The following is a 19,628-nucleotide window of genomic DNA, read 5'->3' as shown; positions in this document are numbered from 1 at the left end:
GCCAGACTAGAAACAGCCCACCAGCAATAAAGAAAATGCCAGACTCCTAGGTGTCTAACAATATCGTCTCCAAACACATAAAGCAAGAATTGACAAAACAATGAGACTACAATAACCCACCTTTAGAGTGGGATTTTATTATAAACTTGCTCACTAAAGAATGAGTACAACGCTTTGTTAATGAGATTGCAAAACACTCAAGAAGCTTAACCATTCAGACATGTACTGACCCCTGAGCCCACCCAATACCAAAGAAATACACAGTATTTTGAAACACACAAGGAGCAATTTTTTAAAAACTGGCCATGTGCTAGGTTGATCATTTAGCATTTAACTGAGTGATAAAAAAACCTAACTCCCTAAAAATGCTTCTTAATCCAACTAGATAGGGATTTGCTTCATGTAATAAGTCTAAAAAAATACAGTCTATTGCAGCCATGGACACCCACAAATATATCATTGGGGAGCAAAAATCTTGCATTTTGAGGGTTGTGTGATAGGGACCATGATCTTCACCCAATGATCCCAACATTGCTATGCTAATGCAGGGAGTACTGCCTAATCTGCAGAGAACAACAGGGAGAGAGAGCAACAGGAACTTGTATAAGAGAAACTGAGTGGTGAGCCCTGGCTGGTGTGGCTCAGTGGACTGAGTGCCAGCCTGTGAACCAAAGGGTCGCCGGTTCGATTCCCAGTCAGGGCACATGCTTGGGTTTCGGGCCAGGTCCCCAGTAGGGGGTGGGTTAGAGGCAATCACACATTGATATTTCTCTCCCTCTCTTTCTCCCTCCCTTCCCCTCTCTCTAAAAATAAATAAAAACTTTAAAAAAATGAGAGACTGAGTGATGAACACTGTCCCCTCTGGACAGCTGTCTAGGAATCCATACCAGGAACTGTGTCTTCCTCTTCGGCCAGGGCTATACATCATTCCCACCCTCAGTTAGGAGGAAAACTGAGGCATGCATTTAAAAACATTATCCAGTTCAGTGGATTGAGCATAGGCTGCAAACCAAAGGGTCGTGGGTTCAATTCCCAGTCAAGGCACATGCCTGGGTTGTAAGTCAGGTCCCCAGAAGGGGGAGCATGAGAGGCAACCACATATTGCCATTTCTCTCCCTCTTTCTCCTTCCCTTCCCCTCTGTCTAAATATAAATAAAATAAAAACATTAAACAGTGATAACTTTGGAACAATAAATCTGTGTAACCTTAGTAAAGAAGGCATATGATCAGGCAATTATGAGAATCACCCCAGGAGGCCAAAGTGATAGTCAGGACAAGAACCACCTATCAGCACCATCAAGACCACACACTGTCACTATAACGCAGTCAGATCATGACGAGTAACAACTATGACCACAAACTGATGAAAGGGGCATTATAGAGCGCATTCAACCCTAAGCTAAGTCAGATGTGGCTCCAACAGGAAGCCACGCTCACCATTGGCGAGATGTATGTAAGTGAGTTGTAACGAAGCTACTACACATCACAATTCATGTGGCAGAGTAGAGAGGGTACAGAGAGGGATACTCATTGTTGTACAGGATTTTATTAGAAAAGAAGAAGTGGAACATAATGAACTTTGGTTTCCACCAAAGGATGAGATGCCTATGGCAGCAAATATACATAATGTTCGTGGTGTTTCTCTCCGCCCGTGCACTCATCTGAAGCCCGAGCGTGAAGGGCGGGAACTGAAGGCCTGCTCTCGTCCATCTGTACGAGTTTCCTTCTCAGGTGTGGTCTCAAGTGGGACTCAAGAAAGGAGTGTTGGAAGAGGTCTCCCCACATTCCTCACTTGTGTCTCTGCCATGAGTTCTTCATAGGGACTTTTGAATTTGAGACGACATCGAAGGCTTTTCGTATGCCTCAGATCTGTGAGATTTCTCTCCAGTGCAAGAAGAATGTCTCCTCAAGACGAACGAAGGTTAACAGCTTTCCACACATCTTCTCTTCACAAGGCTTTCTCACCCGTGTGATTTTTTCCCATTTCTGTTAAGATACAAGCATTCCAGGAAGACGTTTCCCTGTACAAAACTGCTGGAGCTCACTTCCAATATGGCCTCTTTACGAACTTGATATTTTGAGAATAAAGCTTTCTTTGGGTTTCTTTTATTCTAGGGAGCTCTCAGCTATGTTTTTCTTTTTTTTTTTTTTAAGGCTTTATTTATTTATATTTACAGAGAGGGGAAAGGAGGGAGAAATAGAAGGAGAGAAACATCAATGTGTGCTTGCCTTTCACGCACCCCCTACTGGAGACCTGGACCACAATCCAGGCATGTGCCCTGACTGAGACTCGAATTGGTGACGCTTTAGTTCTCAGACCTGTGCTCAGTACACTGAGCTACCAGCCAGGGCTCAGTTGTGCTTCTTTAGATGGCTTTTAAGTCCTGAATGACCAGCGAAGCCTCTTCCACATACCTTACAGACATAGGGCCTCTCTCCAGTGTGAATCCTCACATGTTTGGTCAGGCCTGAGGACTTCCGGAAGGCTTTCCCACACTCCTTACATTTATGGGACTTCTCCGCCATGTGCCTTGCTAAATGTTTATTGAGGTGTAAGGAATATCGAAAGGCTTTTCCGCACATCTCACATTCATAGGGTTTCTCTCCAGTGTGGATTTTCATGTGTTGCATAAGGAAGGAGTGGTAAGCAAAGGCCCTCCTGCAGTCTTCACACTTATAGTTCTTCTCTCCGGTCCTGGTGCTCCTGTGGGACTCAGACACTGCAACGTGGGCAGAGGTTTTCCCACTTTGATTGTTCCCATTATCTGCCCCTGCCGTATGAGATGGCATCCGCACACCACGGAGCGAGCAGCTTCGAGAGGTGTTTTCAAAGGCGTTCGACGTGAACGTTTTCTTTTTGACGTGAGTCTCGTGTGTCCCAAGGGCACCGCCTTTGGCGAAGACTTTCCCCAGTGGATCCCAACCAGGGACGGCAGCGCCCGCACACTTTTCATCGTGAAGACGAAGCCCATGGTTCTGGGTGTCAACCCGCATGTTGGATTTCGCGTCTGTTGGAGCTCCCTCCCTTGGAGCTGATGGGACGTTCTGCCTCAATCCTCTACCGTCCTTGCTGTTTTCAGAGGTTGTGTGGTTACTTGGTAAGGCACAATTTGGCTTCCAAATATTGGGGAGGCTGTATTTTCTTGTGGAATCTCCCCGTGAAGGCACGAGCTTGGAGCTTGATGCAAGGCGCTCCCTCATTTTGGGATATGCAAAGTCTCGAGCCAGGGACTTGTCCTCCTCTCGGGCAGCTGCAGTGGGCTGCCCTTCCTGCCCCCTCTGCCCGTGGGGCTCCTGTGTTCGGGGGCATTCCCAGTCTCCTCCTAAGGCAGCACTGTTGCTCGTGAGACACACTCCGCTGGCTGTGTGGAGTGTCTTTTTAGCAAGAATGTCCTGCTGAGAGACCGAGTCTTTGGTTTTAGGTTGAATCGCCTGATCTGAAACAAAGCAGCACAGAAGTTAAGTTCTCTGATGAAAGTCAAGGTGGGCAGGAGAGGATAAAACAGGTGAATGCCCCCATGGGCTTCTTTTCAAATGTTCACTCGGACATGAGAGGGGCAAATATGAAAGCAAAGAAAGCGAGAGAAGCAAGTAGAGAGTCCTTAGGAACCTGGGCTGGGTCAGGAGTGTGGCTGTGGTTAAGGACCGTGGTTCAGCATGGACAGCAGACTGCTCAGAAACGGTCTGCAGCACTGGCTGCTGCAGCTCAGTGGGTTGCCGATGTTCTGAGAACCAAAGAGTCACCAGTTCAAATCCCAGGCAGGACACATGCCTGGGCTGTGGGCCATTCCTGGTTGGGGCCATGTGCGAGGGGCAATGATCATTGTTTCTCTCTCTCAGTTTCTCACTCACTTCCCCTCTCTCTATAAATAAATAAATAAAGAAAGAAAGAAAGAAAGAAGATGAGGAGAACAGACCTCTTTCCATCATATGTTGACACAACGGGAAGGTGGCCATCCGCAGACAAGGCAGCAGAGCTCTCTGGGAGCCAAACCCGCCAGCACCTTGACCTTGGGACTTCCCAGTCTTCAGAGTATGAGCAGCAAGTGCCCACGGCCTAACGCCCAGTCTGTGCTGTTCTGTCCCATCAGCCCAAAAGGAGGAGGAGAGAGTTTGTGTGTAATTTTGAGGTTGAAAGGGGACAGGTCTTCCTTTGGGAACAAGAGAAGCAGTGAGAAGATGATAGAGAAGTAAACTTTCTATGCGCCTAGTGACGCCCACATACACAAGCCTCAGCCTTCCTCGCAGATGAAATGGACTTTAAAAAAAAACAAACCGAGGTGAAATCACGCAACATAAAAGTGCCCATTTTCAAGGGTACAGTTCAGTGGCATTGCGCACATCCTTATGTTGTACAACCGTCATCTCTTTTCAGTTCCAGCACCTTTTCACCCCCAATCCCAAAAGGAAACCTTGTATTCGTTAAGCAGTCCCTCCCTCTCCTGCTCCAGGCGACCACTCCTCTGCCTTCCGATGGGTTCACCTGTTCTATTCTGAATAGGTTTACCTATACCTATTCATATAAATGGAACCCTACACTATGTGCCCTCTTGTGTTCGGCTTCTTTCATTCAACAACAGAACGCTTTCAGGTTCAGCCACACTGTCAAATGCGTCTGGAAAGTCATGCCCTTTCATGGGTGGAGAATACGCCATGGTTTGGATTGAGCGTATTTGGTTTCTCTGGGCACCTGCTGATGGACATCTGGGCTCCACCCACCTTCTAGCTACTGGGGACAGCGCTGCTGTGAACCCCTGCTCCTGGATCTGTTTGCACCCCACTTTCAATTCCTTTGGGTCTATACTGCAGAGAGGAATTGCTGGATCATATGGTAATTCTGTATTTCTTTTTATTAAAAGACTTTATTTATTTTCAGAGAGAGGGGAAGGGAGAAAGAGAGGGAGAGGAACATGAATGTGCAGTTGCCTCTCACACGCCCCCTACTAGAGGCCTGGCCCGAAACCCAGGCATGTGCACTGACTGGGTATCGAACCGTCGACCCTTTGGTTCTCAGGCTGACACTCAATCCACTGAGACACACCAGCCAGGGCTGTTCACTTTTTGAGGAACCTCCACCATGTTTTCCACAGTGGATGCGTGGAATCTCCACTTTTCTCTGGAAGGCACTAAAACGCTGTGCCCCACAATCACCCATTAAAGGATCCCCCAAAGGCTCTTACTCATGAGGTGAATAAAATGTAATACAACAGACAAGGGAAACCCTATACCTACCACAGCAGCAGCCTCCCGAACACAAGGGGCGGGGCCAGACTCTCCTTCATCCCACAGCCACAGAGAGAGCCCAGGAAGGGGCACCCTTTACCTATGCAGGCCAGGTTCCGGAAGTTCTCCAGCATCACGTCTCGGTAGAGATGCCTCTGCTCGAGGTCCAGCAGGCTCCACTCCTCCTTGGTGAAGTTTAATGTCACGTCCCCGAAGGTCACTGGCTCCTAAAATTAAACGCCTGGCTCATTGGGGTACTTTGAGGAGGAGAATTAGGCCGCCTCCCAAAGATAACTTGAAATCCTAACCCCCAGGACCTGGAATGTGACCTGATGTGTGAACAGGACTTTTGTAGACATGAAGGAGGGAAGATGAGGTTGCCCTGGAGCGGGGCAGGCTCCAGAGAAGAGGAAACGTGGTCACACAGAAGAAAGCATGTCACACAACGACACAACAGCAGAAGTGGTGACAGGAGGAAAGTGAAGGACAGGCGGTTGCAAGTTGTATGGAAAATTGTCCTACCTCGAACCTGAAGGCAGATTTGGCACAGTCTACCAGAGTTTTATGTACATGTATCCCTTGACCCAGCATTTGTGCTCCTAGGATGGTATTACCATATGCCCTGGCCAAAAAGCCAAATGCCAGATACATATATTTATTTATTTATTTAAGGGGATTTCTGACAGCCAATGAGTGAAAACCACCCCAAACATTCAACAACAGGGATTGCTTAAAAATCTGTGTGTGCTGTAGCCCTGGCTGGTGTAGCTCAGCGGATTGACTGCTGGCCTGAATACCAAAGGGTCACCTGTTCGATTCCCAGTCAGGGCACATGCCTGAGTTGCAGGCCAGGTCCCCAGTAGGGGGCGCACGGGAGGCAGCCACACATTGGTGTTTCTCTCTCCCCCCCTCTCCCTCCTTTCCCCTCTGTCTAAAATAAATAAGTAGAGTCTTTAAAAAAGAAAAGAAAAGAAAGCAGACCTCTCTCCAGGTGGCTTCACTGCTAAAAGTAGTGTTGCCGTTCTACTTACAAATATTTCATATTCACTGCAGGATCAGGCAAAGGGATTATGTTAATGTTAGGAAGCAAGCTTTTCAGTCTAAGAAGGATTCAAATAAAAAGTAAAAAAAAGTTTTAAAAAATCAGCTTCATGGAAGGTTATCAGCATGAGCATGTGGCCAGTGTATGCAAAGAAAATGGTTTGGGGGGAGCATTTGGGATCTCGCTCTCTAACATGCCACTGGTTTGGCTCAAGGAAACTCTCAAAAAAAATTTTTTTAAAAAGATTAGGAGGATGAATAAGCAGAAGGCAAAGAGAAATGGCTGATCCAGGAGCCGGAAATATGAAACGAGAGTCGGAGGTATCTTGTGGTGCCAGAAGGCAGAGACACCATCCTAGGACATGTGAAGAGGATGTAGATGCTCTGACTGCTGTGACTCAGTGGGTTGGTCAGCTCTCTGTGGACTGAAAGTTTGCTGGTTCGATTCCCAGCCAAGGCACATACCTGGGCCAGGCCCAGGTCTCCAGATGGGGGCATGCAAGAGGCAACCAATTGATGTTTCTTTCCCTCTCTTTCTCCTTCCCTGCCCCTCTCTAAAAATAAATAAATTTAAAAAAGAGAGAGAAGATATAGAGGCCAAAAGCCTTTGGATGACGCAATTTCAAATATCCCGAAGAACAAAATCTCAATGGACTGAATACACTGAATACCAAAAGCACATGAACTCAGACTGATACCCAGAAAAGGAGCTGGAAGGGGAACAAAGGACCATTTCTCACCCCTGCAAGCAGCTTAGTCTTTACTGTGAAGCTCAGTCAATAAAGAAACTTGTCAGAATTCCAGGTGAAAACCTAGAAGAAATGATTGCACCGAAAAGCCAGAATTTTGCAGCTCAAATGAAATAACTCACCCAGAAACAAACATGCATGGATGCTACACACACTGATGACTCATAATGTCAAGAGCCATTTCGCAATTAGTTGCCTCTCCCACGCCTTCAACTGGGGACCCAGCCTGTAACACAGCCATGCGCCCTGACTGGGAATTGAACCAGCGACCTTTAGGTTCACAGGCCGGCATGCAGTCCACTGAGCCACACCAGCCAGGGCTCCATAGGTCTAACTTTCATCCACACACAGATCCACAGCTGGGACCGCCAGTCGAGGTCATGAACAAAAGGGAGGCAAGTTCCAGCGAGACTATGAAACCTGAAAGAGAAACATCACTTATGCAGTATGTTAGCACCTGGTTGAAAGAAATCTAACTTGAAAAGATATTTTTGGTAGAAATGTGGAATTTGAACCCCAACCAGGTGGGCTATGAGTTTTGTTTTTTAAACCCATGCAAATGGCTGATTCCTTAATCTGAGAACCTAAGGGTGTTGATTATGTTATTTCAACATTTGACTGGAAGAAAAGCAAAAAATTTTGACTTGTATAAGTTTAATGTATTTTTGTCTTCATAAAATTTCTTATTACATATTAAGCAAACTTGGTTTAAAATTTTATTATATTTAGCCCTGGCCGGGTGGCTCAGTTGGTTGTAGTGTTGTCTCCGTACACCAAAAGCTTGCAGGTCAGATCCCCAGTCAGGTCTCACACCTGGGTTGTGCGTCCTGTGCCTGGTCAGGGCACATAGGGGGTGCAACTAATCAGTTTCTCTCTCTCTCCCTCTCTCCCTCTTTCTCTCAAATCAATAAAACATACCCTGATGTGAGGATTAAAAAAAAGTTAAGAACAAACAACAAAAGGATGTTTTTTTGTTTACTCTGCCATGCAATCTTACAGCCAATCCACTCTTTCCAAAGCTCAGAGATGCAAAAGAGCTTTCTCAGCGTGGACGCTAAATGATGGAGAGTGTCAGATGCATCATACAGCGAGGGAAATGGGAGTGAGGCCCAGCGCGCCATTCACCCAGCTTCCACACACGGTCCGCCTCCCCCCTCCTCCAGACGGCCTGGCATTTCAGTCTTAAACGTTGCTGTTGTCGATTCCTAGAGCTTGAGGAGTCTTGGATAAAGACAATCCACACTTTCACACTGAGCAATGCCGGCGTCCACTTCTATAGAATGAGATATTTAGTCCATTTCCAAAATGAGACCCATATGGGTATTTGATCGCTTGAGCCTTTTAAAATCTGTGATGACCCCTTATCCTTATATTCACTGTAAAGGCGTGTGCAAGGAGCTCACTTTCATGAGATAAAGGAGTCTTGAAAAGATATGCAAGGGTCTATAGAAACGGTTACTCCTGGGTGGCTGGGAGCTGTGCGTAGGGTGTGCCAAAGCAGGGCGGAGGATTTCAAGGTTTGCCCTAATCAGCTCCATTTTTTTTAAAGACATTGATCTATTACATATTTCAAAAAACAGCCCTGGCTGGTGTGGCTCAGGGGATTGAGTGCCGGCCTTTGAACAGAAAGGCTGCCGGTTTGATTCCCAGTCAGGGCACGTGTCTGGGTTGTGGGCCAGGTCCCCAGTGTTGGGGGTGGGGGGCGGGCGGGGCGGGTGAGAAGCAATGGATTGATGTTTCTCTCACACATGGCTATTTCTCTTTCTCCCTCCCTTCCCCTCTCTCTAAAAATAAATAAATCTTTTAAAAAGAATAACTGTGGTGCTCAGTTATTAAATGCTTGGGGACAAAACCAGAGTTACGGGGGTGGAATATGGGCTTTCCCCGCAACGTAACAGGTGGAAACCTCAGACTCAGAGGGCATGGGCTGCAAAGTCAGAGAGGTTTTTTTTTCTTCTCTCTACTGTTTTAACTCACTGAGGAAACTTGTTCTCTAAAAGTCAGACCCTACTCTATGGTACACGGAGGCACTCGGGCTTCCTCACCCAGATGCCTGGGCACCCAGCGGCAACATTTTCTCAGAGTCTCGAGGATGGGCCTGATAAGCAGTGTTCTCATAGCCTTGACCCTGGGTCCGACAATCGGTTCCCATGGCCTTGAGTGGGCCCGCATGCGTAGAATGAAGTTCTGTTGCAGGTCCCTGCCAGCTTTGTGTACATTTTATTTTATTTTTATATTTTGTATCTTATTTTTTCAATTTTTAAAAAAGGTTTTATTTATTTATTTTTAGAGAAAGGGGGAGAGAAACATCAATGTGTGGTTGTCTCTTGCATGCCCCCTATTGGGGAATCTGGCCCACAACCCAGACATGTGCCCTGACTGGGAATCAAACCAGTGACCCTCTGGTTTGCAGGCTGGCGCTCAATTCACTGAGCCACACCAGCCAGGGCTATATTTTAATATATAAGGTAGTTGGACTTCCCGCTGAGAGAGAGGGACATGCAGTGTGACACACAGTGACACGCAGGGGGGCACGCAGCTTGCAGCGTGCGTGGATCGCCCACCCTTGAAGGGCGTGTCAAGCATTCCCAACCACTCCTGTGAATATTCTTCCCTCTGGGAACCTGTCCTGTTTTGGACAGAGGCAACACATCTACCTAAAACCCTAAAACGTGGCTGTTTGACATCATATCAGTAAGACAGGAACTTGCCACTCCTGCCTGGGGCATCTAAGTCACTGATACAGAAGCAGGGTGTCAGATAAAGGGTTTGGACACGGCATTCCACAGCTATCAGGAGTTTGTGGTTTCCAGGGAAACAGCCAGCTGGGGATGATAAACTCTCCAACCCCCCCCTCCCCCCAAGGCCCAGCCTGAGCCTCTCCCAGCAGCATTCTCACTGCAATTTGCACTTTCCCCCAATCCTGTAACGGATGACCTGCACCCTTCCTCTCTCTGGCGGGCTCCTCTGGGGTGCAGTGTCCCCCACTCGCAACAAACCAGTACAGCTGGTACCCCAGTTTCATGCCCGGTGATCTTAGGTGTGTCAGCGTGGGACAACGGGGAACCAAGGAAAAAGGTGTCGGAATGCCGGAGCAGCTGAGGTCAGCAGCGAGAAGGAAAAGACTCATCTGGCAGATGACTCCCCTGCCATCTTCCTGCAACTTGTCCTTTTCAAAACTCCCTTTATGGGGTGCAGGGGTCTCCATTCACTAAAGGGGAGAATGTGCCCATCCGACTGTGGAAGTAAGGGGGCCACGTGTGAACCCCGACAAACCCAGGGGAGGCCAGCGTGGCGGCCTCACAAACTCAGAGACCTGAAGCTACCACCACAGGGTGGTCTGCAGTTAGATACTTCCTAACTGTGCGCAGGTCAGGTCCAGCATTTCCCCTATCGGTGGTCGGTCTTCACCTTAACCGACACTGTCTGTTGTCTTTGTGCATCTTAGACAACGTCGCTTCAGAATGTCCTATTTCCTTCTTACGGACCCCTGAAAGCCCAGGGCCTGTACGGGGGTGGGGGACTGACAGGGGATGGGGGACTCAGATGTCGGAAATTTTTAGTTTCGGGTGATAGCTAATGAGCTTGGTCATCCACGTATGTAAAAAGCTATTGTTGCGGGAACCGAAGGTGTGACCCACCTGGACTGCAGGGGACCGGAAGCAGTTCCACCTTCGTGCCTCGGGAGGCCTGCAAGCCGTCAGGACGGAACCGAGCCTTTGCACCTCAGGGTGAGACGCGTGCCGCCCAGGACACAGCTGAAAGGGTGCTGCACCTTTCATCTGGTTAACTTTTCCCTGAATTCCAAACCCCTTACCTATGCTTTTCTTTTCCTTATCAAAGAAACTCAAACCAAACTCAAATCTCAAAGCCCTTTCCCTAGAAGAACCCATCCCTCAGCCTTTCTGACTGCCTGGAATTCCCCAGTTCACCCCAGTGCAACCTACTCCGGCACTGGAACGCTTTTATGGATTCACCTAAGTAACACAGTCCCCCCAGGGTCGGGGGCGTTTTGCAAGGTTGCAGCCACCACCCCCCCCATACCCAAGCGAAGGTTGAATTCGAAGCGCAACACGTGGGCGGCTCCTGGCTTCCTCTCTCCTCCCCCGCGGAGAGCGACTGTGGCAGACCACGGCTCCCAGCTCCGGAACCCGCCTGCCCCGGGCGTGGGCAACCCCTCAGCGGGCACAAAGCACACTCACCATTTCAGCAGCACCGGCTCCGGGCGCAGCGCAAGAAGCAGCTCATTCGAGGGGCGTGCGGGCTGCAGAGCAGTGGGCCAGAGCTCTGGGGCTGTACAAACAAGAATAACCCAATAAACCAATGATTAAAAAAAAATTTTCCCCTTCCCCAGGGGAGACCCAGGGCAGAGGGGCGTCCTGCCCAGGCATTCCGTATCCGCTTCCAGGGTCCCTCATCAAAGCGGATGGGTCAAGGAGTTTACGGGAGGAGGAGCAGACCGCAGGACACGACCCCTCGGAGCGCAGGGGGCTAACCTGGCCTGGGACAGACACTTTTGTACCTCCCCAGGCGCCCGATCCTGGGAGGCAGGGGACATTCCAGCGCCCGGGCTACCTCCAAGCCGTGGACCCTCACTGTCTCCTCCACCAGCCGCAGGTTCACAGGCTTGGACATTGCCCCAGGGACACTGGACTTGTGCCCCCAGAACTTTAGGTGTTTATATTCTAAGTGCCCTGTGAGCATTGTTTCTTCTCCCGGGACTTTATTTGATGAACCCCCAGCAAAGTCTCTGAGCGGCTGAGCTATCAGACTCTATCAGGGACAACAGGTGTCCTGGTGGCAGGCGCCCTGATGCCCTTGCTTGGCTCTAATATCAAAACAGTTTCAGTCTTAAAACTTTGGATAAAGAAATCACACTCCCTCCCTACAGGCCCATAGCCTCCTCCCTTCCCAACAGTCACTCATCAAAATGCTACTTCATTTTTTTCAACCGCAGATGAATCTATATTGATACATCATAACCACAGAAGTCCGTAGTTTACCTTAGGGTTGGTTTACTCTCGGTGTTGTGTGTTTCTACGGGTTTGGACAAATGCATAACAGCATATATGTCATTATAGCGTCGTACTCCCTAAAAACCCTCTGTGCTCTGCCTGCTCATCTTCCAAATGAAAACTCTGTGTTCTGTAACTCCCGACTCCCTTTGTCCTCCCCACCCCCTCAGCCGCTGGCAACCTCTACTTTTCATCGCTATGAATTTGACTATTCTTCGTACCTCATGGAAGCACAATCACACGATCTTTGTTCTTTCATGTCTGGCTTATTTCACCCATCAACCGACGGTCACCGGCACCCCCTCCGCTGCAACAAGAACCCCCAATTTCTGGTGCAGTGTAAACAGCTCAATAATAAAACAGCATGGCTGTGAAATGGCATCCCTACAAGGTGTCCCTCAGGTGAAGTGTTCCTCCTGTGCCGCTCCAGGCCACCCTACCTGCTCTGTGCCTCTCTGGCCAGACGGTCGCCCTGGGAATCGCAGTCTCCAGTCTTGGGTGGAATGAGAAACTGTTCTACCTGGGGGCTGACTTATATAACTAGAAGTCTCTGCCCCTGGTCCCCTATTGGTCTGCTCTCATGCAAATGAGGACTCCAAGTCCTCACCATTTAATTGGTCCAAAAAGCACTGTCCTGAGTCGGCAGAATGGAGCTACTCTCATTGGTTAGTGGGGATGCTAATGAGGTTACAACTGCACAGATCTGATGGGACAGAGAAAGTCTTAGTCCTTTGGTTGAGATACAGTTCAGGGGGCTCTTTTACAACGGTTGGTTTAGGGCAGGAGCACAATGCAGGCCAGCAGTGTATTTTGTTTATTTTTTTTAAATTTTAAAATATATTCTATTGATTATGCTATTACAGTTGTCCCATTTTCCCTTCTTTATTCTCCTCCACCCTGCACAGCCCCTCCCACCAGCATTATCTCCACCTTTAGTTCATGTCCATGGGCCATACATATAAGTTCTTTGGCTTCTACATTCCCCATATTGTTCTTAACCTCGCCCTGTCTATTTTCTCCCTACCATCTATGCTACTTATTCTCTGTACCTTTCCCCCCTCTCTCGTCCTCTCCCCACTCCCCTGTTGCTAACCCTCTATGTGATCTCCATTTCTGTGGTTCTGTTCCTGTTCTAGTTGTTTGCTTAGTTTGTTTTTGTTGCTTTAGGTGTGGTTGTTAATAATTGTGAGTTTGCTGTCATTTTACTATACACGTTTTTTATCTTCTTTTTCTTAGATAAGTTCCTTTAACATTTCATATAATAAGGGCTGTGTAATGATGAACTCCTTTAACTTGACCTTATCTGAGAAGCACTTTATCTGCCCTTCCATTCTAAATAAAAACTTGGCTGGATCGAGTAATCTTGGATGTAGGTCTTTGCCTTTCATGACTTTGAATACTTCTTTCCAGCCCCTCTTGGCAGGCTGGCAGTTTGGTGCTGGCTTCTCCATGAGGGGTGGCTTGTGTGAGAGCTCCATGTTTAGCAATTTTTATTCAGCATATAAATGGGAGTCCAGTTAGCCAGCAGGAGCCCTTCTCAACAGGTGCATTCACTTTTCAGGTCAATACATTTCACATCATGTTTCCAAGGTTCATCTATGTTGTAGCCTGTATAAGTAGTCTATTCTTTTTTTCCCCAATAGGGAATTGAACTGGCAACCTCTCAGTTTGTGGAACGATGCCTCACCAGCCAGGGCGGTAGTCCATTCCTTTTTATAACTGAATAGTATTACATTGTTTACCCGTTCATCCATCCATGAACCTGTGGGTTGTTTCACCTTTTGGCCACTGGGAGTTATGCCACTATGATGAACACTGGTGTACAAATACACCAGGTTTTCCTGAAATAAGTATATTTTTGGTATAATTTATTTTAAGGTTTTTGCCTTCCACTTTTCGGTATCATCATAATCAAATTGCACCTCTAGTAATCACTATAATTGCATTTTTAAAATCCTGCCTGACAAAGTTTGTCTTTGAATTTGAGTCAATCCATTCATATTTAATGCAATTACTGATATAATTGTATTTAAATTTTTTACTTCCAAAACAAAAGTTTTTTGTTTTTTGTTTTTTACCAGCAAAATGGGTTTATTCAGGAATAGCAAAGATTGCAATTCTGGACAAGCAAGCTATAAGTAAAAGCCATAGACAAATCCAAAAAACAAAGGAGAATATCTTTTTTTTTTATGGAGAAAAAAGAAGTTTGGAGGAGTTGTTTTGAAAGAAAGCCTACTGGGGAAAAGTGAGAATTCAGGGAGATGGTGGTTTCTCATTGGTTGAGCTGCTGGGGGAAATGATTTTTTGTACAAGGGGCAATGTACATCTTCTTCTGTTGGGGTCCATAAATAATGATTCTTTCATAGAGGAATCTTCAGCCTGTAATTGACAATTCTTCCTGTTATTGACAGGGAGTGGCATCAGGGAGACATCCCCCTTTTGGCCTCCCAACTCCATTTTAGTGAGGTTTCCCTTGATTAATTTTCACAAAAATCTAGCAGTTTACCATTTATTTTATATCTTTCCATGTACTTTACTGTCTATTTTATATTTTTCCTTATTGTTCAGTGTTCCTTTAGTTCTACTTCTTATCTACTTCTGGGTTATCCCATAATCCTCTAAGTTAATCGATCTTAAAATTTTTTTCAGGGGTTGCCACGGTACACTGTGAACTGTGGTGTTTTAGAGCTCTGTGGCCACAGGGCTGGACAGCAGCTGCAGCTGCTGGTGCAGTGGTGCCTAGAAAAGTATTAAGAGTTGAGGAAAAGTTGGGTTTCATCCTATTATCATCAGAAAGACACTTTCAGGACTTCCAGTCAAGATGGAGGCATAGGTAAACACACTTCACCTCCTTAAACAACTATAGAAAGAAATTACAACCAGGCCTCACAACAAATTGTTGGGAACCGCCTTGCCTGGTATCAGAAGCTGTAACCCCCACCAAGACTAAGGCTAAGGGAACGACCTTGGACCACAAGCCACCAAGGAGACAAAAGCTTATCTCCCTGGCTTAGGAGCGCTGCTTCTGCTTCTTTTACTTCATCCATAACTGGCCCCCAATGCTTGGTTGGTTAGCCAATGATGGGTAAAATTCCCCGGGGGGGGGGGACGATCTAAGACAGGCACGATCACGTGGGAGGCCCACAAGGACGGACTTTGGGGGCTACAGCAAAAGGAGGTGATGGACCCTTGCCCCTCGCCCCTTGCCCCTCGGCTTTGACAAAGCCTGAGTCCTCATTGTCTGCGAGAAATCTCCTAATCTCTTGGCTGCCTTACTTCCCTTGCTCCACCTAAGCCTGAAACAATAACAGAGGGTGGTACAGCCCTGTGCTGGAAGGGGCAGGTTCCCCGGGCAATCAAGCCTAAGAAAGAATATGTAAAATCCTGTGAAACCTGCTTTGTTTAGAATGCCCTCAATGAAATGATAAGGGTTCAAACAAGAAGTAAGTTTGTTCCTCAAAGTTTTACAGCTCTTTAGCTATCTGACCCTGACTCAAAATAGGCCCTCAGACTTCTTTGTTATCTATTGTTTGATCCTTGCTGCCTGGCAATGATTAATGAGCTTTACCTGAATTTCTGGGTAAATGAACCCAATAAAAGCTTGCTCGGGTGGGAGAACGGTGCACTCTCCACTAGAGAGAGTAGCCGTTTTGTACCTATTTCCCCACAGGACTCGGTTGTCCGTGTGTATGTTTTTCTCGTGTTTCCACGAGCATCTGCAGCCGCGATGGATACCGCTGGCCAGGTATCCGTCACAACAAATAACACCCAGAACTGTCAGAAAATTGAGCTGTATGGAAGTCTGACAACCAATTGTTTAAAGAAGCCACATTCATCCAGACAGGTGCCTTTTCTGCAATAGGCCACACTAGTAAGACGTGGAGTCACAGCAGCTCTACCTGCTTTGCTTCTACACAGAGACAAACACAGGGAGGATGCCGAATTGAGGAGATAAAGAAATATGGCCCAAATGAAAGAACAGAACAAAATCCCAGAAAAGGAACTAAATGAAGTGGAGATAGCCAACCTAACAAATGCAGAGTTCAAAACAGTGGTCATCATGATGCTCAGAGAACTCATTGAGTATGGCAACAACATAAGGGAAGAAATGAAGGTTACACTAGTGAAATAAAAATCTACAGGGATCCAACAGTAGAGAGAATGAATCCAGAATTCAAATCAATGATTTGGGATATAAAGAATAAATAAGTATTCAACCAGAACATCAAGAAGAAAAAGAATCTTAAAATATGAGGACAGTATAAGGTGCCTCTGGTATGTCTCTAAATATACTAACATCCAAATCACAGGGGTGCCAGAGGGATAAGTGGAAGAGCAAGAAATTGAAAACTTACTTGAAAAAATAATGAAAGAAAACTTCCCTAATTTGGTGAAGGAAATAGACATACAAGTCCAGGAAGCACAGAGAGTCCCAAACATGTTGGACCCAAAGAAGACCACACCAAGACACATCATAATTAAAATGCAAAACATTAATGATAAAGAGAGAATCTTAAAAGCAATGAGAGAAAAGCAGAGAGTTCCCATAAGACTGTCAGCTGATTTCTCAAAAGAAACTTTGCAAGCTAGAAGGGACTGACAGAAAGTACTCAAAGTGATGAAAAGCAAGGACCTACATCCAAGATGACTCTGTCCAGCAAAACTATAATTTAGAATGGAAGGACAGATAAAATGCTTCCCAGATAAGGTAAAAACTAAAGGAGTTCATCATCACCAAACAATTATTAAATGAAATGTTAAAGGGACTTATTTAAGAAAAAGAAGATCAAAACTATGAACATTAAAATGGCAACAAATTCACAACTATCAACAATGAAATCTAAAAAAGTAAACTAAGCAAACAACCAGAACAGGAATAGAATCACAGAAATGGAGATCACCTGGAGGGTTATCAGGGGGGGGGGAAGAATGGAGGAAAAGGTACAGGGAATAAGACATATAAATGGTAGGTACAAAATAGACAGGGGGAGGATAAGAATAGTATGAGAAATGGATAAGTCAAAGAATTTATATGTACAACCCATGGACATGAACTAAGGGAGGGGGGATTGCTGGGAGGAATTGGGGTACTGGTGGAGTGGGGCAAGGAGGGAAATTGGGACAACTACAATAGCATAATCAATAAAATATATTACATTTTTTCAGACATTACCCTACAGGTCTCAAAATGCATTTCTGACACAAATATCTAGTATGCAATTGTAATTTTACTACATTGAAAATAATGTAAAGATCATTATGATCTATTGTATGTTGAAATAGTATGTATTATAAATCCAATAGGATGGTATCATTGCTGTTTTGTAAAATATTAATTTAGATATATATTTATTCATTCTTTCCATTGCTATTTTTGTCCTTTCTGCATTTCTGCTCCCATCTGTAATTATTTTTCTTCTTTTTTTTTCCTTTTGTGTAGGGCACTTGTGGTAAGTACTCTCAATTTTTTTAATCTTAAAATGATTTATTTCATTTTTTTCTAAAGGGCATTTTTACTGGGTATGGAATTCTATTGTTTCAAGTTTTATTTTTTTATTGTACTTTTTTCCATTACTATTTAGTCCCCTTATAGAATTTTAGATTGGCATTGTCTCCCAACACTTTGAAGACATCATTCAGTGTTTTCTCTGTAGTCTGGTGTTTCTATTCGGAACTCAGCTGTCGTAATTTTTAAAAAGATGTATGTATGTATGTATGTATGTATAGAGAGAGGGGAAGGGAGGGAGAAAGAGTTGAGGAAAAACATCAATGTGTGGTTGCCTCTCATGCGCCCCTACTGGGGACCTGGCCTGCAACCCTGGCATGTGCCCTGACTGGGAGTTGAACCAGCCACCTTTGGGTTCGAAGTCCACTGAATCACACTCCCCAGGGTTATAAGAAAGCTTTTAATCTCATCTTTACCCCAGACTTCATTGGCCTTGTCAGGAACGTAGGACACCTGTGGGCACCCATGTGGCCATTCATCCTGGTGTGTGTGCAAGCCTGCAAGTGAGAAGGAATTAAAGCCAGGGGTGCCCCACCTTTGGTGTCTCTGGGCCGCACTGGAAGAAGAATTGTCTTGGGCCATGCATTAAATACACAAACACTAACGAAAACTGATGAACAACAAAAAAAGGTTTTAAGGACATTTACGATTTTGTGTTGGGCCACAGGCAGCCCATGGGCTGCAGGTTGGACAGCCCTGAAACTCTGTTGGCAGCCCTAGACCCCTGCAGGGTGCCGGGAGCCAGGGAGTAAGAGTAAAAGCCGCAGTTTTTTTTCCCATCCTCTGTTGAGACCATTCTGAGTACGTTCTAGGTGGTTCCTCAAAGACGCCCCCAAATTAGTGTTGCATAGCTATCAGAGTGGGGACAAGTTCAATCTTTCAGTCTTGGATTGACGTTCTCTTCCCTACTTAATTTTTCCCAGTTCCCTGACATCTATCCTCTCGGACTTCTTTCCCAGATAAACTACCTGCGCACAATCCCTTTCCGCGGACCCGGAGTTAAAACTGGAGCGTTCCAGAGACTTCAGCAGAGCAGCCCAAGCCTGGGTTCAGGGCTGCGCTCGGAGCGTTAAAGAATGTTCCTCCTGCGACCTCTAGTGGTGGGTGACCGAAACGCTCATTACGTTATATGATTGGGCAGAAGCCAAAGCTTTGGAGGCTAGCTGGAACTTGGTGTTTCTTGACCTGAATCAATGGCACTGTCAGGTGACACACCCTCATCTTACCTATCCTTCCTGCTCTGCTGCGACCAACTCAACCCATAGCTATGGCGTCATGGGGAACAGTTCCCTGTCAACCACTTAACAGAGGTAGAAAAGCCCGGGCCTGCGCAGCATGCTAGGGTTGGAAGTTTTGGGTCCTTGTGTCACAACTCCTCTCAGCAGTGACCTTGAGAGAAGATGTTGACGGGAAAATCCTCTCAGTGGGCCGTCGGTTTTGTAGGACTTTCTGTACACGGTGGGAGGAGAAAGTGTCTGAATTCAAAGCTCTGCATTGATTCCCGCTCACTTCCTAAGGGGACTGGCAGCTGGCCAAAGACTCGGTAAAAGCGAGGTTAAGATGAGGAATTTTGGAGGAGAGTATTCAATTCCTGGAAATTGGTTTTGGTTTTCTGGTCTTCAGAACTATAAGGGAATTAATTTTAGTTATTTTTAAAATTGATTTTTAGAGAGAAAGAGGAAGGGAGAGAGAGATTTGTTGTTCCACTTATTGATGCATTCCTCAGTGGATTCCTGTATGTGCCCTGACTGGGGATTGAGCCTACTTTGTTTGTTTTTTGGTGTGCGAGGAAAATGTTCCGACCAACTGAGCCACCTGGCCGGGGCCTCCCTCACTATTTATTGTTCCTTGAACCCAAACTCTCTTTCCTTTGTTAAAAGGGTACATAACAGCTGACTGGCATGGCTCAGGTGGTTTAGTGTCGTTCCACACTCAAAGGGTCATCAAAGGGTCATTAGTTCGATTCCCACTCAGGGCACATGCCTGGGTTGTGGGTTTGGTTCCCGGTTGGGCCACAATCAATGTATCTCTCACACATGGATATTTCTCTCCCTCTTTTTCTCCCTCCCTTCCCCTTTCTCTAAAAATAATGAA

At 46.2% G+C, this 19,628-nt stretch overlaps 1 protein-coding gene across 1 annotated transcript; it reads right to left on the bottom strand.

The window, feature by feature from the left end:
- Positions 1–2,352: 2,352 nt before the first annotated feature.
- ZNF114 (zinc finger protein 114) lies at positions 2,353–11,648 on the bottom strand. The gene is made up of 3 exons (XM_045856215.1): positions 11,589–11,648; positions 5,324–5,450; positions 2,353–3,437 (listed from the first exon to the last, which is right to left on the bottom strand). Exons 1-3 carry the CDS (start codon positions 11,646–11,648, stop codon positions 2,353–2,355), a joined length of 1,272 nt encoding a protein of 423 aa, XP_045712171.1.
- Between the last annotated feature and the right edge of the window lie 7,980 nt (positions 11,649–19,628).

Source organism: Phyllostomus hastatus, unplaced genomic scaffold (assembly GCF_019186645.2).
Source record: "Phyllostomus hastatus isolate PE091 unplaced genomic scaffold, TTU_PhHast_1.1 phas_scaffold_1224, whole genome shotgun sequence".
In the NCBI taxonomy this organism is placed as follows: domain Eukaryota; kingdom Metazoa; phylum Chordata; class Mammalia; order Chiroptera; family Phyllostomidae; genus Phyllostomus; species Phyllostomus hastatus.
Note: the sequence above shows the minus strand (reverse complement) of the source record. Positions and strands in the feature narration are given on the sequence as shown.